Source organism: Eschscholzia californica, unplaced genomic scaffold (assembly GCF_041429995.1).
Source record: "Eschscholzia californica isolate CP2 unplaced genomic scaffold, dmEscCali1.0.p SCAF_1, whole genome shotgun sequence".
In the NCBI taxonomy this organism is placed as follows: domain Eukaryota; kingdom Viridiplantae; phylum Streptophyta; class Magnoliopsida; order Ranunculales; family Papaveraceae; genus Eschscholzia; species Eschscholzia californica.
Window position 1 is genome coordinate 10423634 of NW_028238198.1, and position 25387 is coordinate 10449020.

The 25387-nt window shown below is 35.0% G+C and overlaps 2 protein-coding genes across 2 annotated transcripts; both read right to left on the reverse strand.

Annotated features, from left to right (window-relative positions):
- Positions 1-4771: 4771 nt before the first annotated feature.
- LOC147564014 (flotillin-like protein 4) lies at positions 4772-7683 on the reverse strand. Its single transcript, XM_086642810.1, has 2 exons — positions 6509-7683; positions 4772-5608 (listed from the first exon to the last, which is right to left on the reverse strand). The coding sequence occupies exons 1-2, from the start codon at positions 7436-7438 to the stop codon at positions 5051-5053; spliced, it is 1488 nt and encodes a 495-aa protein (XP_086498936.1). The 5' UTR covers positions 7439-7683; the 3' UTR covers positions 4772-5050.
- A 13884-nt stretch (positions 7684-21567) lies between these two features.
- Positions 21568-24604, reverse strand: LOC147564015 (flotillin-like protein 4). Its single transcript, XM_086642811.1, has 2 exons — positions 23376-24604; positions 21568-22401 (listed from the first exon to the last, which is right to left on the reverse strand). The coding sequence occupies exons 1-2, from the start codon at positions 24303-24305 to the stop codon at positions 21847-21849; spliced, it is 1485 nt and encodes a 494-aa protein (XP_086498937.1). The 5' UTR covers positions 24306-24604; the 3' UTR covers positions 21568-21846.
- Positions 24605-25387: the final 783 nt, after the last annotated feature.

Consider the following 25387-nt stretch of genomic DNA (forward strand, 5'->3'; position numbering starts at 1 on the left):
AAATCCCTTGTTCGTTTTAAGACTGTTTCGAAGAGATGGGGCTCCTTGATTGAAAAAGATCAAAACTTTATTGCTTCACACCTTCTTAACCGTTCTAAGACGAGCCTTCGTCGTCTATTTATCATCAATCCTGTACCTCTCCCCCCGCCAAATATAACTAGGCCGCCAAAGGTAAATCAGAACGAGTATGTTGATGGAAGTAATGAAATGTTCTGTTGGGACAAAGGGCATGATAATGAGTCGTACATTACAGCTGACCTAATTTTGTTTCAACAACACAACAACAACAGCAAAAATGTTGTTGTGGTTGATACAGTAGGGGAGGTGGATTCGAACTCTTACGATTTCGTTTCGAACCCTTTAAACGGTTTAATATGTCTCATTGAGTCAAATTACAAGTATGCTGTTCGTATATGGAATATCAGTACCAGAGAATTGTCGCCATGGTTTCAATCATCATTGTTATCCGAAGAAATAGGTGATAATGGCATCCCTCGCTGTTGGATGAAGAACTATACCAATGCGACGCCTAACTACCAATTTGGTTTTGATCCTTCCTCTAATGAACAAAAATTGGTCTGTTTGTGGAATGTTTTCTCCAAAGAATTTGAACGAAAATATTTGATTTGTGAGGTATTGACAGTAAGACCTCAAGGTATTAATGGCAATAATAGATGGAGGAGGATCGAAGAGGTCCCAGATGACCTCCCTTACCGCCCAACGAATGGATCTGTTCATGTGAATGGTGTTATTTATTGGAGCAGTTTTAGATTTCATTATGGCGTCTGGGACAGTAAACATCGTCCTATATGCATATTGGCATTTGATGTAAGAATGGAGAAGTTCAGGATAATCACGGTCCCTGATTTCATCCTTGATCAACCTAGAGATGACATCAAAAGGGATTTCAACCCCCTCTACAGTGATTCATATTCTACTAAAAATGGTGAGCTTGTTAATTTATTAGAAGTGGGTGGACGTTTAGCTATGTTGGTTAGAATGACCAATTGTATGTTCAAGATGCATATATATGAAGATGACGATTGCAAGTTGGAAGAGGAAATCAATATAACGCCTACTGTTAGTGGTTGGAGCTTGTCAAGTAATAATAATGGAAGATGGAGTGAGGCGGGTAGTATGACGTTGCCTTTTAGTTTAGGAGAGAAATGTGGTGTTAGGTTTTGTAAGTTTGTAGGATCAGATGACGAAATTATCTTAACATCATCTGAGGGACGAAATTGTGATAAAGATGTGGGGAGGAAGGAATGTGTGTCTTTTTATTCCTACAATTGGAAGAAGGGTAGCTGGAGAGAGTTTGAAGTAAGTGGAATTCCCTCTTCGGTTCCACATTTGTGCACAGGAAGTTATGTTACTACTTTCTCAGAGAGCCTTCTACCAGTTAACAATGACAAAACTCTCTTCTAACAGTAAGGTGGTTTGGTTTTTATTGTTGCGGTGTCTTATTTTAATCGATATTTATGTTACATCGGCTTTATTTTTAGTCGATATTTATGGTACTAGTCTATGTAATTGACTGATATTTTATTTGTAACTCTTACTTATACTTCCTGTTTCTTTCCTCTGAGTAGTGGTGAAATTAATGATAGAACTTTTTTGAAGTGCTATAGATACCCTACTGTCTTGTGTTTTAATTTTCTCTTGCCCAAGTGAATATTCCAACAGTCCACAAAACAAACCATCCAACTACGAATAAACAAATAAATAGAAACAATACCGAACAAACTTCTTTCCTGGTTGTTCACTACCTTTAACTTCTTTTCTGGTGTCTCACAGTTCTTTAAACGTCTCTGGAACTGAATAGAGATTATAGAGTCTGTCGTCTAGACTGTTCAGGATGTATCTTTTGCACATAAGATCTTCTTGTTTCCATGCGCCTACAGCAGCGGTTCGTTGTGCTTCATCCTCAATTTCAGCATGGTTGGTTTCTCCTTTGTTAGATATTTTATCTGACACAACGCAGTCAAATAGAACATCATCTTCAACTTCCATCGGTTGAAATCTGTTCCCTTGAATTTCTCTGGCTTTTCCGTGTAGGTGGAGTTAGCCGGGAGAACCCGTAAAGTTGTCTTGGTAACTGCCATTTTTTCTGAAACACACAGAAAATAAACCAAGTCAATACCTTATAACCAAAAAAGTAATCGAGTAATAAAATGTCTTAAGATTGTTGTTTCTCTGGTTATGGTCGAGATTACGATCTCTCTCTGACTTGTCTAGATAAAGACAGAGTTTTGGGTCGAAGTGGATAACCTTCCTTTCTCTGAGTTATAGAGAGATAGGCTATAAGTGAATACTGAATTATCAGTATTCCTTCTTTCACATTAACCGAGATAGACAAAAGAGAAAAAGAAAATTGGAGGATGTGAGGGTAAGAAATCGCGGGTGAAGAAGTCAGCTGGACCGGGTCGTTGATCGGATGTCAAACCTCCACCTGTTAATATTTTTGCGGGTACCGACGATGTCTTTGGACTTAACCTTTAACAAAAGAGACAACAACACACGTGACCGTAAGATCCCTGGGACACCAGGATGGTGTCGGCCTATATATCAATTCTTTGTATCAATAACTACTACACAAGTACGAGTACAACACAAAACATTAGTTTAGTTGGAGAGGAAAGTCGGTGTAATCTTGGAAACCCAAAATACACAACTCGTCAAACAACACATACTTGGTTGCACCGTCTCACCAGTGGCTCTAGCATCCTCGAGAGCAAACTATTCATGTGTTCTGCAGAGACAGACAAACAACACATCTTACGACTACTTTGTTGCGGGTGTTTGTGACATATATGCTTCCTGTGAAGATACTATCAGAAAACAGAATTAAAACCAGTAGATTCACCACATAGTCAATATCTTCATTCTTCATTCGTCCCTTACTCATACATAAGCGATCGGGGGAAGCAATTTCAGTCACAAACACGCAATAGGAGGGATAAGCCGTCTGCTGGGACGTTAGGAGCAGCGGAAGTTTAGAGTTTTCAGTTGTTATCAGAGGGACTTACTGCTATTGGTGTGAGCTGGATGGAGCCTTTGGTGATCAAAGGGACAACAACCTTTGTCATGTCAGGATGAAGCCTTTGGGAGCAGCAGGACCTTTGAGATTGTCAGGTGATAGGAGGGACTTCTAGTTATTGGCGTGACGTGGGTGGAGCCACTGGAAGCAGCGGAGGACTTTTTTACAACTTATTTTGCAGCTATTCATCTTAGGAAGGCTTCTGCTGCTCTAGATGGCTGCCGGTCCTGGGGATGAGCTTCTACAAGCAAAATATCAAAACTTTGTTTTTAGTGGGTGGGCATCCAGATACATTTTTTGATTAGGAGTTCACAAAGAAATGTGTCTTCTTCGGGCACAACCACGATGACCAGCTAAAAGAGCCCGTAAACATGAGAAGGAACAACCTCGGACTTTTCTAGAAACCAATGACGACCAGCCACGACTCCGAGCATATAGTGTAGCACTCGCATTATGAAAATGTAGTGGTAAGAATTTCAGTTTCACCCCACATGAGAGGATAAAGACCCATAAGTAATATTTTACTGAAGCAAAGTAGTTGTTTTTTTTCGGTATTATAGCTTTCAGACGGAAACAATAACAAGGGATGCTACTACACCAATCGTTCCTTCATCAAGCAGCACAAAAGTAAAGTAATCGTAAGATAGACAAGTTACATGCTGAAATGCCCATTCATATAGTCGAGCCATCTAACAATGGAAACTATAAATTTATAGTTCATGTAAATAATGCACCTGACTTTGAAGTATTGATTTAAAATGTGCTAGATTACCACACAGATCAACTATACCTTAACCCCAAACATAGCCATTATACAGTCGAGATGCAAGGTCTGACTATGCTGTTCAAATGTTGAAGGCCAATTCAACCCACAAGTGTTCCAGATAACGGCCACGAAGATAAATGACAGTAATGAGAAAGAAAAGGTATGCATTCAACTGGCGACTTATACCTTAACAGCAAACGGCAAAACGACAAAACTTACTCTACGATAAATGACAGTAATGAGAAAGAAAAGGTATACTCAAACCGCCTAACACCAACCGCCTCTCACAGTGTTATATACTACTCTTTTGGGTACATTTAGATGTTGTATTGTAAACGACATTTCCGATATGTACATAGTTTTTGTTCTTCTTGTGTACATTTCTCTCAAACTAGTGTTGTTATACAATTAGATATGTTTTCAATATATAAATTTGTAAACCCTGATCATGAATATCTTACACACTCAAGCGGCTGTTGGTTTTGCAGTTCGCGAGAGGAAAGAATTCTCAGTGGTTATTAAGGACGTGTATGGCATTATTACTATTGATTTGTGCTTTCTTTTCTGAGTTATAGTTTTGCTCTGTGCAACCTGTCTTTGTTGAGTGTTCTGTCTCCGAGAGATTGCAAACGATGACATTATACCAACACTATCATCGTCGTCTTGAATTAACACCTGTAAAATCCAATACGTGTTTTTGTTGGTTACTTAACATACAAACGATATCTTGAATTGCAGGCAAAGACCGCCATAAGGCGTGAGGCATTTTCTGATGAGAAATAGAAGAAGATATTCAACTTGGCAAACAGAAATGGTTCCTAGATGAGATGGTTAATTAGCTCATTTCATAAGAGATAATCATCTCAACATTATCTTAAGACCTCTCAACATATTACGATGTTCAAGGACACCTCCACTGGTATTTCACGTCATCAAGAAGATTAGACGGTAAAAAAATAATAAATTGATTTTTAGACTCAAAACTAGATTGTCCTCAAAGTAAACATCATTTTCATTGTGGAACACAACCTTTTGGTAGGAATTCTTGAGTCAGAGCGAGCGAGAGCAAAAGCAAACATACTTTGAACTTTAAACTCACATAAAAGACCAAACCCCGAAAAACAATAACTTTTAAGTTTTTAAACGACTTGCCAAACACTATCACTCTTAAAACACAAAATAACCCATCCACAAGAACTTACCTATTATAATAATTCAGATCGGTAACGTAAGTAATATTTAAATGATTAATTCCAAGCTGATTTAGTATTAGTAGTAGAAGTAGAACGTGCCAACCATGTTGGTGGAGTCATCCCTGTCTGCTCCTCCACCGTCTGTAACAACGGTGGTAACATCTTATATACTCCTGCTATCTCTTTCATCGCTCCTCCAGCACCACCACCACCGGTAATATCTCCACCAACACCACCACCTCCGGGAGAAGAAGAAGAATCAGTAGTCCAAATACTTATCTTAGGTTTCAAACCTTGAACTGCACCAGCATTAATCTTGGCAATATCTTGGTACATTCCACCATTTATCATCAAGTAATCTCTTAATGCACCATAGTTATCATTGAAAGCTTTTAATAGAGTTCCAACATAAATGCCTTGAGCTTCTGCTAAAGCAACCAAACCTTCTGCTTCTTTTCTTTTCGCGTATACTTCTCCGTCAGCCGCTTGTTGTCTAGCATAGAGTTGTGCCTCGGCAGCAAGCCTTTGAGCCTCGGCTGATTTCTCCTTCTCATATAGATCCGCTTCTGCTGCTTTTTGTTTCTGGTACAAATCCCAATTTGCTTCTTGTACCTGATTTTATTTCATTGGTGGACAATGAAATTTTAACACATACAAAGAATTTATTATTTTGAGAAACAGTAAGATTCAAACCGAGTATCCCCCGGTAGAGAGACATATATGTTAATTTCATATCATATCCCTATAAGACTTAAGATGGTGTATTTTAGAGGTCAAACTCCACCAAATTGTCGTCAAGACTCCACTCCTAATGGTCTAAGTCGAAAAAATTATTTCATATTTTCAAGGGTCGCACTCAAAAGTCTTTTGAAAAGTTATATTGTTAATTTTCCACACATATTATGTACATGGGTACCCCTTGACAGTTTCCCATCTCAACTCTAATAAATTAAACAAATATGGGTCAATCTCTAACAAACACTCTAATTTAGAGGTCAGACCAATAAATTTTTGGACATTTGTTGTGTGGAGTAATGGTAGTGGAAAATTATTTGGACAGATTTTATTGGGGAGAGGTAATTTTCATAAATATAAGTCACATTCTTTCAACAAAAAAAAAAAAAATAGAAGTCACATTCTGTCAATTATACAAAAAATTGACAGCCAAGATTAATTGCTTGCTTGATGTAAAAGGTAAGCAAGGTAAAATTAGGTCAAATAGCCTAACAGAATGGCTATATAAAAAAATAGCCCCTTGTTTTAAACCGAAAATACACCCAAAAGAATATTTTTCAAATACCATATTGACTAAGGGTATATGAGCCAAAACAATACTCAAAAAAAATAAAGGATCTCCGGTTGCAACAATTACTTACTGAGTTACGACTTACCTTCTATCTCGATCTATTGACAATGCAATCTTAGGCTTAATGGAAGTTAGTGGTCAAAAAGATGTCATATCGGTTTCTGAGTCAGACTTCGAGTAAAATAAAAGTTTGTTAGTAAACTTACCTTGATGTCATATTCAACACTAGCTTTGCTAAGAAACTTGGCCTTGAGCTTTTCGGTTCGAGTCAAAGCATTCTTCGATTCGACTTCCCTTTGCAACTCAGCCTCCTTAATTGCTACTGCCTTAACTGATTCAACCTCAGCTAACTGTGCCAACTGAGCCCACTTTGACTTTTTAGTAGCCAAAGAAGCATTAGCCTCAGCAACTTCAGCCTCCCTATGGTTCTCAAAAATCTTAACTTCAGTCTTAACCTTAATCTCTTCTTTTTGCCCTTCTCCTTGTCTTTGTATCGAAATAATCTTTGTATCCGCGTCTATTTTCGCTGCATTCTGTAAGGTTTGTCCACTCCTTAACTTAGCACCAACTTCACCTTTCATCTTAGCTTCGGCTACATCGACTTTCGCCTGGTTTGCTGCTTCATTCTGAATCTTCTGACCCAAATACGAAAAATATTCGTGTCCTCGAACATCAACAAGTTGCTTAATATTTGCATTATAAATTAACAACCCAAATTGATTAAGTTCAAGTTGAACTTTCTCAAAAACTTCTCTTTTAAATTCTTTAGTACCCTTAAAAACATCTTCCATAGTCATTGAAGCAGCAAGAACCCTAGTTTCACCTTCAATTATACCTTGAACTAGCTCTTTAACATGACTAGAATTGCCGTCGTGCCCTGAGAGAAGTTTTGCGTATTTTAAAAGACTATCTTCATCTTCAATACGAGGACCGATTGTGAAAACTGCAGGGAGGACGAAAGCAAGTTTTTCGGAACTCATGGCTTGAACGTCGAAAGTGTAATTGACAGGCGAAACATCGAAGACATTGCAAGATTGGCCTGGTAGAATCCATGCTTTCTTAGCGAGTTTGATATCGGGTATTCTGAAACCGGTTATCACTAGGTACTCGGAAGCTTTGGCAACCTTGTAGCCCATATTCAAATTCTAGCAGTACTAGTAGTAGCAACAAGAACAAAAGAAAGAAGATGAGAAAAATAAAAGTTGATTTTAATTGAGTTCTAGGTGAAGATATTTATAAACTCCAATTGAATTAAATTTGATAGAGTAGTACATTATTTAGACTCTATTTATAGAGAGATAATGATCAATAACAACTCAAGCCGTATCCTCATTAAAGGAAATTCTTTGACCCATTAACATATACAAACACGTTAACAACTACTAGTATTAACCTAATAGGTAGCAAGAATATATCAAATCCCTCCCCCTAAAAAGTCTGTCTTCCAAGTTATCTAACGAGTGTTTCAATAAAAAAAGGTGGCCAATACGTGGACAACTGTTTTTTTATATGGACAACTATTTTCGGGCCCGGTGCGAGTCAATTATGTTTGACTTAGTTGACTTTGATTTAATAAGGGGACAACTCCATAAAGTCTTAAATACTAACAGTTACTAACTTGTGGACCATTAACAAAATAATAGTTCAAAATTGAAAACCTAAGTTGTCTTTTTCTTCATCTTCTTCTTCCTTCTTCTTAGTCTTCTTCTTATTCTTTTCCTGCTACTAAAAGTAAATTATAGTTTCTACCACTTCCTTTTATTTTTTTATCGAACCCTAGATGAATGAAGAAGATAAAACTCATCAATCTCCACTTCCCTTATTTTTTTAGTAAACTATAGTTTCTACCACTTCTCTTTGTTTTTTAGTGAACTATAGTTTCTACTACTTCCCTTTGTTTTTTCTCAAACCCTAGATGGGTTTTAATCAAACCCTACATTGATGAGGTAAAACTCTAACTTTTTTAATTTTATTTTGTATTTTCGTTTGGGTAGTTTGAAAGAATACAAAACGATTTCAAGGCAAGAATTCGAAGTGAAGAAGAAATTTCTAGAATTTCGTCGGAAATCCACGAAAATATGCTAGATTTTCGTAACAAGTCTCCTTCTGTCTTGCCAAATTTTCGTGGGAAATCTACGAAATTGGCTAAGTCAGAATTTTTTTTTTTTTTTTTAACAAAAAGTCAGAACTTAAGATCTCTCGTGTTTTGTCGATTTTTCACGAAGCACGAGCAACTGTACTTGTTTGTAAAAAAAATCTAGGATTTTGAAATTTTTGATTTCTAGGTTTTAAAAGTTTTAGGGTTTTCAGATCTGATCTTTCTGGTTGGAATATCCTTCAACAATTCCCTTCCCTTTGTTTGATGTCATAATCTTCTCCAAAAATATTCTCTCTCTAGAATTTTGGGCTGATGATGAAGATGAAGTAGTAGAAGAAGACCAAACTTACTTAGGGTTTATGGAGAAAAGAGAGAGGTGTTAAAATAATAGATCTAATTCTAAGAAGACTTGAGTGAAAATAATAGAGAGTGGTCCCCTTAGAAACTGGTGTCCATATAAAAAAATTAATTATTTTGGTTGTCCACATAAGATAGTTGTCCATATAAGAAAAACGACTGTCCACGTATTGGTCACCTAAAAAAAACTATCTAGGGGTTGACTAAGAGGGTGTTTGATTTTTTAGCACTTGTAAGAGCAGCTCCAACGTGCATGGGGCTGGGGCTCCCAATTTGAATTTGGGAGCCCCAGCCCCCAGCCTCACCACTCCAACCCGGGAGCCCCAAGCTCCCAGGCTCCCAAATGGGAGCCCGGGCTGGGGGCTCCCAGCCCCAATAATCTTCCCGTTGGGAACTCCCAACGGCTAGTTGGGAGCTCCCACCCCAATTTTTTTTCATATGCTCCTTCTCTCTCTCTATTTTATCTCTCTCTCTCTATCTATTTCATATTTTCATCTCCTCTCTCTCTATCTATTTCATATTTTCATCTCCTCTCTCTCTCTATTAATTTTTTTTTTTCAATGGATCCAAATGCCAATTTACATAATTTAGGCTATGTGGAAATGTTGAACTCCGATTTCAATTATGTCGATGAAGTTAATTTATCCAATGATGGGTTCGAAGAAAGGGTCGAAGAAAGTCTTGATTGTAATGAAACACCAATGTCGTCGGTTTCTAGTAAGCGTTATACTAATGATGATGATATTTTGCTCGTTCATGCTTATTTGCATATTGCCACCGATGCGATTATTGGTAATGATCAAAGAGGGGGTACTTTTTGGAGCAAAATTACCGAACACTTCAACGAACGTACAAATCAAAATCGTGTACCAAAAGGTCTTAAATGTCGTTGGGGCGAAATTAACAAGCAATGCGCGAAGTTTTGTGGGTATTTGGCATTGTTGCAAAGGAACCCAAAAAGCGGAGAAAATGATAATGATCGGGTAATTACTCTTATTTTACATTTTGACAACATTATGATTTATTTTTGACACATATTTGAAATTTTAAAATTTTATTTTTGTAGATAAAATCCGCAAAGGCGATGTTTAAACAAAACGGCAACAAAGATTTTAGGTTCGAACATTGTTATACAATTTTGAAAGACCATCCCAAATGGTCATTAAATTTATCTCAATCTTCGTCACACAAAAGAAAAAATTCTTTTGACCAAGACGAAGGATCTCCCTCAATAACCCAACAAAGACCACTTGGAAGAAAAGCAAGCAAGGAGGCTAGAGATAAATCCAAAGGTAGTGAAATTTCCGCGGTGCTTGAATTTTGGAAAGAGAAAATGGAGAAACAAGATAGTAGAGATATACTTATCAATGAAGCCATTATTTCGCAAAAAGAAAATCGACTACTTCAAAACAAACAATTAGAAATGAAAGAAAAAGAATTAGCCATTGAAGAAAAAAAAGTAGACGCTAAAGTGTGGCAAATGGGGATAGACTTGGCGGGCAAAGATACTTCGAACATGACTCCCGAACAACTTGCTCTTCATAGGATGTTGATCTCAAATTGGCAAAAGAAAAATCTATGAATTTTAGTTGATTTGATTATGTATGACTTTGTTTTTTGTTTTGATTATGTTTGAATTTTAGTTGTTTTGGTTATGTATGAATTTTAGTTGTTTTTTATTAAACCCGGAATTTATGTATTTTTTTTAAATAGCACTTCATTGATTGAAAACCAAATACATAATCGAAATACATAATAACTCCCTACAAACACATAATCGAAATACATAATAACTCCCTACAAACACATAATCGAAATACATAATAACTCCCTACAAACACATAATCGAAATACATAATAACTCCCTACAAACACATAATCGAAATACATAATAACGGAAATAGTTCCGTTTAGTCGTTGCGATCTTTAGTATTCCACACGTGTTGTACAAGATCTGCCCTTAATCGTGTATGCAAATCTTTGCTTGTCACTCGACCAAGACGATTAAACATTTCTTCATTTCCCCCAACAACCACTTCTTCTGGAATACTTCCGTCAAAATCATTAGTCGCATTAGGTCCTTCATCTTCGATTATCATGTTATGCAATATAATACATGCCTTCATGATATCACCTAGTGTTTCTACATCCCAAAGACGTGCCGGTTCTCGGATGATAGCAAATCGAGCTTGCAATACACCAAAGGCTCGTTCAACATCTTTTCTTACCGATTCTTGACGTCTCGTAAAATATTGTTCTTGTGGAGTAAACGGATTTTGTATGCTTTTAACAAAACAAACCCATTGTGGATATATCCCATCAGCGAGATAATAACCCGTATCATAATGCTTACCATTAATCTCAAAATTAACAGTTGGAGCCTTACCTGTGGCAATTGCATCGAACACCGGAGAACGCTCCAACACATTGATGTCATTCAATGATCCAGGCAACCCAAAAAATGCATGCCAAATCCAAAGATCCGACGATGCAACAGCTTCTAGTATGACTGTTGGATTGTGGCAATGGCCAGTATACTGTCCGTGCCATGAGGTCGGACAATTTTTCCATCGCCAATGCATACAATCTATACTACCGAGCATTCCAGGAAATCCTTGCTTTTCACCAAGTGTTAAAAGCCTACAAATATCAGATTCATTAGGAGACCTTAAGTAACGAGGACCAAACACATTGACGATCGTTGATACAAATTGTCGTAGTGAATCGATTGTAGTCGTCTTTCCAAGTCGAAGGTATTCGTCAATTGCATCTGCTGGTGTGGCATAAGCAAGCATTCTCATAGCCGCAGTTATCTTTTGATGTGGCGATAAACCCATTTTGCCGAAGGCGTCTGGCTCTTGTGCAAAATAGTGATTATGAGCAACCAACGTATTGAGGATGTGAAGAAATAAATCACGACTCATGCGATATCGATTTCGGAATGTAGCAGCATCATAAATTGGATTCTCAACAAAATAGTCACGCATCAGTCGTTCATGACCATCTTTCCTGTTACGATTTATCGTACGATGACCCGGAACAGAACCAACATGACGGGAACGTGGTCGTTGATCCCTTTCCCTTTCCTGTAACTCTGATAGATACAATCCAAATAAAAATTCATCTTCTTCCCTATCTTCCAACTCTTGTTGAATGATCATATTTGTTAACTCAAAATTATCATCCATTGAAGGGAGAGAGAAGATGGAAAGAATGTAGAAGGAAAATGTAGAGAATATAGAAACAAGATGTAGAAAACTTAATGGATAAGTGATTGTATTTATAGGTGAACAAAAAGTAAAAAAAAATCGAAATTCAAATTCCCCCCAAATTTTTTGGAAAATTCGAAATTCAAATTCCCCCCAAAATTTTAAAATTTGAAATTCAAATTCCCCCCAAAATTTTAAAATTTGAAATTCAAATTCCCCCCCATTTTTTAAAAAATTTGAAATTTAATATATTAGAGCCAAAATTTAAAACACAACCCTCACACACATACACCACACATGTGCATATTTTGGATTTGGGAGCCCCTCTTGGGAGCCTAACGTTGGAGTTGCTCTAAGCCCCGGGGCTCCCAAAATTCAGGGGCTCCCAAAATTCAGGGGCTCCCAAAATTGGGAGCCCGAGCCCCACATTGGAGTTGCTCTAAGTGCTACCACTTACTAAGTGATATCACTTGTAAGTGATATCACTTGTAAGTGCTGTGGCGTTTGTTTTCCATCACTTCTAAGTGCTTGATTTTTGTTTTTTTATTAATTCTAAATGTCATAAAAATGAGAAATTATCTATTTTGACCTTGTTACATATTAGTATTTCATACTAATTCACTAATTCATTGTGCTCGCGAGTTTAGATACAAGAGAATTACGGTTTATGAATACTTTGTGTTGGAAATATTAACCTCAAATAATTAAAAAAGTATGAAGGAGAAAGAACTTACGTTGCATCATGGACTTTGGGTGGTTCCGTGACTAATGAAGGAAGAGATGTGAAAAAAATTTAAGAGAAAAGCTTAGGTAAAGGATGAGTGAGAAGGAAAAGTGTCATCGCTAATTTATAAAAAGATTTTTTTACTTATCAATTGCTTAAGATTTTCTTTTGGGTTATAATCATATTGGTAATTATTATATTCGGAGAAGGAAAAAAAGTCCTTTTTAGCACTTAGAAAGTAAGTGCAAAAAAATAAGCTCCAAGTTAGAGCTTACTTTTTTGCACTTAATTTGAACCCACTTACAAGTGATATTCACTTATTAAGTGAAAAAACAAACGGCCTAAATTGCCGGCCCACACTTATTAAGTGAAAATCACTTAATAAGTGCAAAAATCAAACACCCTCTAAGAGGGTGTTTGATTCTTTAAGTGAATATCACTTATAAAGTGCTATCACTTAATAAGTGCAACGCCGTTTATTTTTTATCACTTACAAGTGCAATGCCGTTTGTTTTCCATCACTTATAAGTGCTTAAAAAAATGTAAATGGTCTAGATTATTCTTGCATAAAATCTCTTAATTTTGTAACTTTTGTTAGTAGAATTTATTCAAAAAATCAATCATAATTAATCAAACTTCACATCCTAAATTGATAAGATATAATTCTAGTTTATGATTTTAAATTTAATAAGAATCTTATAAGAACAAACTTAAAGAATAAAAAAAAGAAACCTAAATAAATAAACAATAATTCGACCCTATGATTGTTTCACTAGTTCTTCTAAAAAGATTACCTTATCATCTACGTCTTCTTGCATCATGAAAGCCTTTCACAATTCAGTATTTTTACAAAGCAATATTGTAGCACCCGCATAAATTTTTTTTATCTAACTGAACATTAGGTATGACCTTCATCGCATCTTCTTTAAGTTCTTGCTCGATTTTCTTCATAAGAATTTCTCTATCAGCTTTGGAGCCTTCAACATGAGAGCGCATTATTCCAAGTAATTCACTATACTCCGCACTTGATCTTTTTCTTTTTCCTGAACCTTGAGACTTTTCAAGAGTATGACTTGGTGAATAGCATAATCTTTTACATAAACATCATTATTTTTTGAAAAATAGTCATCTTTGTCAAGATCCACAAAAGTTTCACTTTCATTCTTAGTGAACTTATCATAGTCATCCTTTGATGTATCATCCTGGACATCTTGATCAAATAGAATTGGACTATAAGCAGTCTCTCCAGTTGAGAGTGTACCCTCAAAGAGTTTCTCCAACTCCTTAAAATGATTTAAAGGTTGATTCCTAAACTCTGCAACCCTCTTGTCTTTCTGCATTGGCAAAAAGAAAGAAAATAAATTAATATTTATATTGTACTAAACTTAATAAACTAGTATCTATCTTAAATATGTTACTTGCCTCAATTAAAGTTTCCATATCTCATCAGGCCAGTCGAATGTTCCTTGATCAGCATTGTAACCATGACCAGTCTTATGTGTGAGTTGTCTCCAGACCATATACCCGCCCTTTAGAGAATTCCACTTATTTTTAAGGGTCTTATGGTCAAAATTTTGACCGTATCTAGTATTCAACTCCTTAATAATGTTAGACCAACTTTAGAGAACTTCCAGCGTATCCGAAAATCGCAACTGAATCTAAACATAAATCGATGAAATCCTTCTCCATTGTTGGGTTCAATTTTCAGATTTGTATATTTTTTTTTGTCTCTTTCTCGGCAGATTCTTTACGCACAATATCGACATTCTTCTCATACAATAGAAGTAAACAGACAAATAGATTAATAACTAATTCAAATTTCTCAATTATTATTCTAAAACTCCTTTTATAATCATAAGGTTTATGATTGAAGGTTGTTCATGAAGTGAGTATGTCTTTCTAAACAATGATATTTATTTTTGGAGTGATTTGTTGTGTTACAAAGCATATACAATAATATTTATTGAACAATTGATTTTATGTGTATGGAGAAAAAATTAGGATAGATTTTATTAAGTATGAATATTGTAAACAATACAATATCATTTTTCTATGTTGTATCACTGTATCAGTTTGTATACCTTCTCATTCTTTCTTAAATAAATAAATATTTAACTAAACAATACAATCATGATCCTTCAAAAAAAAAAAAACAATACAATCATAATGAAGACACCAAAATAATCGTCAAACAATAAATTAATTAAAGGGTCCGTGGGTATATAGACCAAAATAATATTCAAAAAAGGTTTATGATCCAATCTTCCCAAAACATGGATATTTAGTCCTTTTACATTACGGACATAATAACCCAATCTTTATGAGAGAACTACCGTCCACGTCCCTCCTACAAAAATCACGAAATTTTTAATTTTCCAGGGTGAATTTGGAATGTTTCTAATGTGGGCGTGATTTAGGGGATTTAAAGCAACTAACGTAAAAATCCGAAATTGATTTTTCTCTATCTTCTAACCGTTTTGGAAAGCAAATCTATTTCCAAATCGATTCAAAACAAAAATTGTAACCAAATCAATTTTCTCTCTCTTTACAGATTTGGAAACCAAATCAATTTTCTCTCTCTTACTATGTAAATTTTTTTCGATTCAAATCAATTTTCTCTCACTTAACTTTCAGATTTGGAAATAGTATATTTTCTAGGATCAATTTAGCGTGATTTGGGGGTTAATATACAAAACATATATATCTCTTTCTCTCACATAACTTTCAGTTTTAAAAATAGTACATTTTTCTGGGAACATTAAAGCAACATATGTTTTCGTTTTTACTCATACATAAATACACATAGAATACAAATTATGAAACAAATACGTAAATTATGTATTATTTATGATGAGGAAACCATCATTTGTCAAGTATACAACATAATTTATCAAATGTATGTGGGTCTTGTTCAATAAATTACACATAATTTCTTTTACATTACACATAATTTTTTTTACATTACACACCCTTTACATTCTGTTACAAAAAAAAAGTACAAAATCTTCTTTGGTTCAAAAATGGTGCCCATCCATGTACTCTCCATTAGTTTCGTTGACTCACTTTGATTTGATGATTCTCTTTGAAATTTCATCTGGTATATCAAATCTACACACATAAATACACATACATTAAAGAAAAAAAAAATCATATATTCTATTATAAACTACATGTACAGTTTCGTAAATTATATATAATGTTTGTCAAATTTTGACAACATTTGAAGGTTTTGAGTAGTTTGGTAAACTTATCAAGGCTACTGTTTTGAGTGAAAAGTACACGTAATGATAAATAAATAATACACAATTTATGTGCACTTATACGTAAATTATATACATAACGGTAAGAACATGAAGATATACGTAAATTATGTATACTTTATTGCAAAGTACACGAGATTTGATAGTAAAGCGAAGTATTTATACTAATGAAATGAGTACTGTTTTGGTGTTAAAGCACGGGTAATATTCTATAAATTACCCATAATTTACTATAAATTGTGGTAATTTACGATAAAATACATGTACTGTAAATTCTGTTATGAGTAACCGTACAAAAGAACAAATGTTTCATAAATCCGTACGGATTGAAAACCAGATCTGAAGAAAAAAATTAGAATATCATTAAGCTTAAACTACAAATCTAAAGATATCTGCTATGATGATTGATTGCAATAATGTCAAACTCGAGTTGAAGGATTAAACATCAAGATAAAAAACATAAATGAAATTTTAAGAGAGAGAATAAAATAAACATCAAACATTCGATTGATGATTGATAATCTGATCTCATGAAATATCAGAAACAACAGAAGATTAAACATAGATCTAAAGAAATATTTATCACTGGGTGCAAACATAACATACTAACTATGAAGGAATCATTGAATAAGGAATAAACATAAAGATCTTAAACAGTTATGAAAATTTTAGGGTTTTAGTTATGAATCATTGAATAAGGAATAAACATAAAAATCTTAAACAGTTATGAAAATTTTAGAGAGAGAAAATAAACATCATACATTCGAAGTTAATGAATTAGTAAACAGATCTTATAGATATGTATCATAAATCTGATACGTTTTATAATAGAGCGAAATAATTAGGGTTTTAGTTATAAGAAGAAATATTAGATATTAACAATGGTGTTTATAAAGATTTCGAAAGTATTAAACCTGATAAATGATGAATTTGGACAACAATATAATGTAGAAGAAGAAGATTTTCTGAGTTTAATGGAGGTTTGTCAACTAAATCGGTTTTAGAGAGATCAAATAAAGAGTTTCCGTTATTGAAAATAATGAAGATATCCTTACTTTGAATAGAAACATGATTGGAGAGAAATATGGGAGATAATAATAAAGATATCCTTACTTTGAATAGAAACATGATTAGAGAGAAATATGAGAGATAAATATGGAAGAAGATATGCATAGATTTCGAAGATAAATCAGTTATAAAATATGGAAAGGTTAGATTAGGGATTATGAAATAATATTTATTCTAGAGATTTGTGTTTTCTCTCTAGATGAGACCAAATGGACTAGATATCCATTTATATTATTTTTTTGTTTTAAAACCCTTTATAGGATTAGAGAGGATTATATCTACTATTAGCACCCGTTTTTTGGACTATAAACCCAAATATTCTTAATTAAACCATGATAGAAAAAGATTACCTCAAAGTTGTTATCTCTCTCTAAAAGTCTTCTTCTCTCTAGATTGTCTCTTCAAATTTTCTCCACAATTTAATTAGGAAGACTAGTATTGTAATGGGCAGTGACTTTACGTTTTAATATAGGTTTGGTTAGGGCACAAAGCAAGTTATTAGGGGTTGGTAACCTGCAAAGCAAGTTTCGGGTTTTGGTTAGGGCACAAATTGGTATAGGTATATATAGGTGTGTGGTAAGTTGCAACGCTTTCTGTGGTTTATAATGGGTAGGGCAAGTTCTTGGTTTTGGTTTATAGGCATAGGCATTAATTAAGTTTATAATGGTTTTTTTTTTTGAGAAGAGTTTAGTTGGTTAGTTAGTAATTTTTATATTTTTCGGAGGGGTGTTATGTCTTTTTTAGCACTTACTTTGACACCACTTAGAAGTGATATTCACTTATTAAGTGAAAAAACAAACGCCTAAAATTGCCGGCCCGCACTTATTAAGTGAAAATCACTTAATAAGTGCAAAAATCAAACACCCTCTAAGTGGATCTCATGTGCATGACTCATGAATGTTATTGATTGGGTGTTAATAACAAAGGCATGGATAATAACTGTGCGGCGGCCCGTGCATAAAGCAACCAAAACTATTGTTTTGGCCCATAATTGTATGCCTAATAGATATATTCGTGATGCAGGGATATTTTCATGAGATATTCCAAATATCTTGGATATCTTACAATCTATTAGTAGTATAATATTTTGTAGTAGAGAATTATTAGTTTTTGTAGTTTTGTATCTTTAGGAAACCTTCTAAGTTTTAGATTCTAGTATCCTATTTATTTAGAAGTTGTTATTAGAATTTAATTAGGTTTAAGAATCTACTATTAGAAATTGTTATTTGAGTTTGATTAGGTTAAGGAAACCCTAAGTCTATACAAGGGGGACCTAGGAGTTATTTTATTCATTCAAGTTTATCAATAAAGTTCAGTATTTTAGTTTAATCTTATTAGTTTTACTTCTACAAGTCTTAAGACGGAGATCCAAAGGTTTTTTCTACGTTTTAAAAGTTTTAGACGAAAATTTAATTCTTTTCGGAGTTTTCCGCTGCGTCAATTCAGAAATACTTGCAAAAGGTCAAGGTTTCAAATCCTCCATGACCGCATTGATCAACAAGATTTGGAGATATTCGAAAATAGTTTCACCTACAACATATGAGATTGAACAAAAACACGACGCTCAAAATGATGACAGTATGAAGTTTAATCTTCTCATCAAACTGAAGTTAAATTTCTCATAATTTGGGCAGGAATTGAAGGAAGATAAACATATTCTCGTTGGTAGGAATATCACAAGAAAATAAATAAAAGACTTCGACCTTTCTTTCTGCTCACCAATTCCACCGTGACAAGTTAGAACGTGCATACGATTCTTTTTTTTTTGTTGAAACAGTGTGCATACGATTCAAACTAACAAAATCAAAACCAGAAATCGAGATGAACCTATCAAAATTTAAATTAATCCAAGAAAGAAGTTCTACACCTCATCATTTCATGTAAATTTCATAAAATCTACCAAAAACTTTCAGGAAAACATTATTATTCGAAATAACCAATTCAAATCACCAAAAAAACTCTTCTTGACGACCTTAATTAAAAGTTAAAGGCCAGGATTTTGGGAAAAGTCTTTATAGACTTCATTCACGGTGAAATTTATGACTTCTTATTCGTTGTAGAATATATCTTATCAACAAATTAATGTACATTACTTTTGTAACCGGTGTCGACTGACGAGGGTATAACCAGTACCCGGTGGGCACCAACAGTTCTACATTTCAATTCTTGAAGATAACTTTAGGAGGTGTAACTATAGTTATTGGAGACAATTCTTGAAGATAAGTTTAGGAGGTGTAATCACAACTTGTGGATATAAATTTGAGAGGTGTAATATCAATCTTTGGAGATAACTTTGGGAGGTATGATCTACCCTTTGAAGACGAGGGTATATTTTAGAAAAGACACTCTCCTGCCTTATTATACAAATTATTATTATTATTATTACATTATTATTATTATTGCCTGATCTATTGATTTAATATGAAAAGTTTGATTATGTCCATCAATTTTATTGTCCTCAATCCAATATCTAAGTTGACTTTGCATAATTAGCGAGCGATGGTGAAAATGTCGGTTAATAGAACGAGTAGTTGAAATTTGAGTGTTAACTTGCTTGAAAATGATTCATAAAGTTTTCCAACAATCCGAGTCACAATAGGCCGAATTTAACTTCTCGTTTAATTCATTCTTAACAGGTAGAAAATCTGCTTCTGATGTAGATGTAAGTCGACGAATATCTAGGCCTTGAGACGAATTTCTCAGTCAGAATGAGTCTTTAGCTTCAACTGTCTATGAGAGTTCGAAGCAACTTGTGACGGTTAGTCCTTCTGACGTTAGACGCACACACATATATATATATATATATATATATATATATATTGGTTGCTTACTAGTATAATGTTCTCTTTTGTTCTTCTTTAGTGTAATGGTGGTATTTGATATAATGAGAGTTTGATGAGATTTACTAAAGGCATGGGACCAATAGTCCAAAATATCGTGAGACAGAAGTTGATACCTCTGAGTCATGGGCCAAATACTGAAAGTTGATTTTCGTCGACACCAAGTAATGGGCCGAATACTGAAAGCTTATTATCGTTGACACCAAGTCATGGGCCGAATACTGAAAGTGGATCTTCATCTACCAAACAAAGACAATATCCATTTCATGCCTCACAACTTCAAGTTGGATCACCATCTCTGCAACAAAGAAAAAGCCCAGTTTGCAGTACAAATCTTCAAATCCACCCACCATCTACTCTACAACGACAGAATTCTCAAACTGGACTATCATCTACTCGAGGATGGGAGTATCGGGTTCATGGCCAAAATTCTCAAATCGGATCCTTATCTACTCAAGAGAGACCGAATTCTCCAAACAACAACATCAATGTTCCAAGGTCTCAGAATGTCATCAACAACTTTTCTAGCCTTGGTTCTCTATCAAATCCTCCAAAGAGTGTCTTAGATATTCCTCCATCTCGTGTTCTTCCTTCATCTGTTCCTTGTAATTAAGAAAGAGTCATCAATGATTCTACCTCTCAGAATTTTATCCAAAACATTTCTGGCTACCCTGCCAGTCCTACTGCTGGAACCAATATGTTAGGAATGTAAAGCTACTTAGTTTGAAACTTGAGGTGGCATCAACAAGCTTGTGGTGTCAACTATATATGTATGTGAGGTGTCAAACAAGATGAAACACCCATGGTGAGTGAGACACCTAAACTAGGTGAGAAGTCTCTTATCTTTTGAAGTGTCCATCTCTCAAGAGGACATCACAAGCTTAATGAAACTCCTCATGTGGTGAGGTGTCTACACCATATCTCACACTTCCTACTATAAAAAGAGATGAAGAGGAGGAACTCAAATCATCCCATTCTCATCCCATCCATTCCATCTTATTAACAAGCTAAGAGAAGAGAAATGAGTTAGTATTAGAAAGATAGTATAGTTTCTTCTAAATACTTGTCTTTCCTTTTGTAAGAGAGTTGATAGTATTTCTCCTACTATAAGAGAGAGGTTGTTCATAATTGTTATCTCCTTATTTAGAGAGAAGTAGTTGTAATTAATTCATCTCTAAGTGTAAATCTATCTACAAAGTTGTTCATCTTCGTGGTGTTTGATATTAGGCTTTAGTTGCAAATCGAGTGTGTAAGACTCACAACCTTTCTAACACAACAGTCTCGATAGTTGGATTTTCATAGAACTTTCAGAGGAGAAACCAGTCATCAGATCGACAACTCAGAGACTCCAACGGGCTTTAGTTTTCCCATGCTCAATACTGGACTTCCAATCTTCCGTGCAAACGGGCTCGCTAATGTTGGTACTGGATATGCCTCGCCCGCGAACTCAGGTAAGCTCGATAGTAAGTTTAGTCCCAAACTGGCACCAACCCAACCTAGATTCACAATTTCTAGGTGTGGGAAACCAAGGTTTTGATCCATCAAATTTTGGGATCGACTTGACTAGAGTACGTACAGACTTGGCTCCTATTCCTGTTCAAGCACTAGTCCTAGAATGGAACCTCTCAACATATTACGATGTTCAAGGACACCTCCACTGGTATTTCACGTCATCAAGAAGATTAGACGGTAAAAAAATAATAAATTGATTTTTAAACTCAAAACTAGATTGCCCTCAAAGTAAACATCATTTTCATTGTCGAACACAACCTTTTGGTAGGAATTCTTGAGTCAGAGCGAGCGAGAGCAAAAGCAAACATACTTTGAACTTTAAACTCACATAAAAGACCAAACCCCGAAAAACAATAACTTTTAAGTTTTTAAACGACTTGCCAAACACAATCACTCTTAAAACACAAAATAACCCATCCACAAGAACTTACCTATTATAATATTTCAGATCGGTAACGTAAGTAATATTTAAATGATTAATTCCAAGCCGATTTAGTATTAGTAGTAGAAGTAGAACGTGCCAACCATGTTGGTGGAGTCATCCCTGTCTGCTCCTCCACCGTCTGTAACAACGGTGGTAACATCTTATATACTCCTGCTATCTCCTTCATCGCTCCTCCAGCACCACCACCACCGGTAATATCTCCACCAACACCACCACCGCCGGAAGAAGAAGAATCAGTAGTCCAAATACTTATCTTAGGGTTCAAACCTTGAACTGCACCAGCATTAATCTTGGCAATATCTTGGTACATTCCACCATTTATCATCAAGTAATCTCTTAATGCACCATAGTTATCATTGAAAGCTTTTAATAGAGTTCCAACATAAATGCCTTGAGCTTCTGCTAAAGCAACCAAACCTTCTGCTTCTTTTCTTTTCGCGTATACTTCTCCGTCAGCCGCTTGTTGTCTAGCATATAGTTGTGCTTCGGCAGCAAGCCTTTGCGCCTCGGCTGATTTCTCCTTCTCATATAGATCCGCTTCTGCTGCTTTTTGTTTCTTGTACAAATCCCAATTTGCTTCTTGTACCTGATTTTATTTCATTGGTGGACAATGAAATTTTAACACATAGAAAGAATTTATTATTTTGAGAAACAGTAAGATTCAAACCGAGTATCCCCCGGTAGAGAGACATATATGTCAATTTCATATCATATCCCTATAAGACTTAAGATGGTGTATGTTAGAGGTCAAACTCCACCAAATTGTCATCAAGACTCCACTCCTAATGGTCTAAGTCGAAAAAATTATTTCATATTTTCAAGGGTCGCACTCAAAAGTCTTTCGAAAAGTTATATTGTTAATTTTCCACACATATTATGTACATGGGTACCACTTGACAGTTTCCCATCTCAACTCTAATAAATTAAACAAATATGGGTCAATCTCTAACAAACACTCTAATTTAGAGGTCAGAACAATAATTTTTAGACATTTTTTTGTGGAGTAATGCTAGTGGAAAGTTATTTGGACAGATTTTCTTGAGGAGAGGTAATTTCCATGAAACTTCATCCCCAACTTCAAAAGTCTCCAACCTAAGAATAGAAGTCACATTCCTACAGTGACTCATTAAGCTTGACCTAATTATACAAAAAAATTGACAGCCAAGATTTATTGCTTGCTTGATGTAAAAGGTAAGTAAGGTAAAATTAGGTCAAATAGCTCTAACAGAATGGCTATATAAAAAATAGCCCCTTGTTTTAAAACAAAAATACACCCAAAAGAATCTCTTTCAAATACCCTATTTGACTAAGGGTATATGGGCCAAAACAATACCCAAAAAAAAAAACCAAGGATCTGGGGTTGCAACAATTACTTACGAGTTACGACTTACAATCTCACTCGATCTATTGACGATACAATCTGAGGCTTTTAATTTTGAATCATTAAGATATCGAAATCATTAATGGAAGTTAGTGGTCAAAAAGATGTCTCATCAGTTTCTGAGTCAGACTTTGAGTAAAACTCTAGCGTAAAAAAATTTTGTTTGTTAGTAAACTTACCTTGATGTCATATTCAACACTAGCTTTGCTAAGAAAATCAGCCTTGAGCTTTTCAGTTTGAGTCAAAGCATTCTTCAATTCAACTTCCCTTTGCAACTCAGCCTCCTTAATTGCCACTGCCTTAACTGCTTCAACCTCAGCCAACTGTGCTAACTGAGCCCACTTTGACTTTTTAGTAGCCAAAGAAGCATTAGCCTCAGCAACCTCGGCCTCTCTATGGTTCTCAAAAATCTTGACTTCAGTCTTAACCTTAATCTCTTCTTTTTGCCCTTCTCCTTGTCTTTGTATCGAAATAATCTTCGTATCGGCGTCTATTTTCGCCGCATTCTGTAAGGTTTGCCCACTCCTTAACTTAGCACCAACTTCACCTTTCATCTTAGCTTCGGCTACGTCGACTTTCGCCTGGTTTGCCGCTTCATTCTGAATCTTCTGACCCAAATACGAAAAATATTCATGACCTCGAACATCAACAAGTTGTTTAATATTTGCATTATAAATTAACAACCCAAATTGATTAAGTTCAAGTTGAACTTTCTCAAAAACTTCTCTTTTAAATTCTTTAGTACCCTTAAAAACATCTTCCATAGTCATTGAAGCAGCAAGAACCCTAGTTTCACCTTCAATTATACCTTGAACTAGCTCTTTAACATGGCTAGAATTACCGTCATGACCCGAGAGAAGTTTCGCGTATTTTAAGAGACTATCTTCATCTTCAATACGAGGACCGATTGTGAAAACTGCAGGGAGGAGGAAAGCAAGTTTTTCGGAACTCATCGCTTGAACGTCGAAAGTGTAATTGACAGGCGAAACATCGAATACATTGCAAGATTGGCCTGGTAGAATCCATGCTTTTTTCGCGAGTTTGATATCGGGTATTCTGAAACCGGTTATCACTAGGTACTCTGAGGCTTTGGCAACCTTGTAACCCATATTCGAATTCTAGCTAGCAGTACTAGTAGCAACAAGAACAAAAGAAGAAGAAGAAGAAGATGAGCAATAAAAGTTGATTTTAATTGAGCTCTAGGTAAAGATATATATATATAGACTCCAATTGAATTAAATTTGATACTGTTACAATTTTATTAGACTCTATTTATAGAGATAATGATCAATAACAACTCGAGGCTTATCCCCATTGAAGGAAATTATTTGACCCACTAATATATACAAACACGTTAACAACTAGTATTAACCCTAATAGTATAATATAAGACTACTTCATGTAAGTCAAGGCTTGAAAATTTTAGGTAGCAAGAATATATCAAATCCCTCCCCCTAAAAAGTTTGCCTTCCAAGTTATCTATGAGTCTTTCAACTAAAAAAAAGGTTATCTATGAGTTGACTAAGTGGATCTCATGTCCATGACTCATGAATGTGATTGGTTGGGAACTTGGGTGTTTATTACTTGAACCAAAGGCATGGATGAGATTTTAATGAGAATTAGTGTGACATAGTGAATGAGGTGACCGGATTTAGAATAGGAAAATTCCGATGATGATCAACAAAATTTCGAGATATTTGAAGATAGTTTCGCATAATTAGGATATCTTTTGTAATTAGCTATTATAATAATTATTATTAAATAGGTATTGTCTACTTTTTAAAATTAGTTAAGAAACTTAAAAGAAAAATTAGGAAATTCTAATTTACTCTATAAATATAAATTGGATCATAGGATTTATTCATTCAGTTACGTCTGATTATTAGTTCAGCCATAACATATGAGATTAGACAAAAAAACGCGCTCAAAATGATGACAATATGAAGTTTAATCTTCTCAAAGTCAAGTTGCAATTCTCATAAGTTGGGCAGTAATTGAAGATGCGCCTATTCTCCTTGTAGGAATATCACAAGGAAATAAACAAAAGACTTTGACCTTTCTCTGGCTCAGCAATTCCACCGTGACAAGTTATAGTGTGCATACGAATTCAAACTAACAAAATCAAAACCAGAAATTGAGAAGCTGTCAAAATTTAAATTAATGCAAGAGAGAAATTCCGCCCCTCATCATT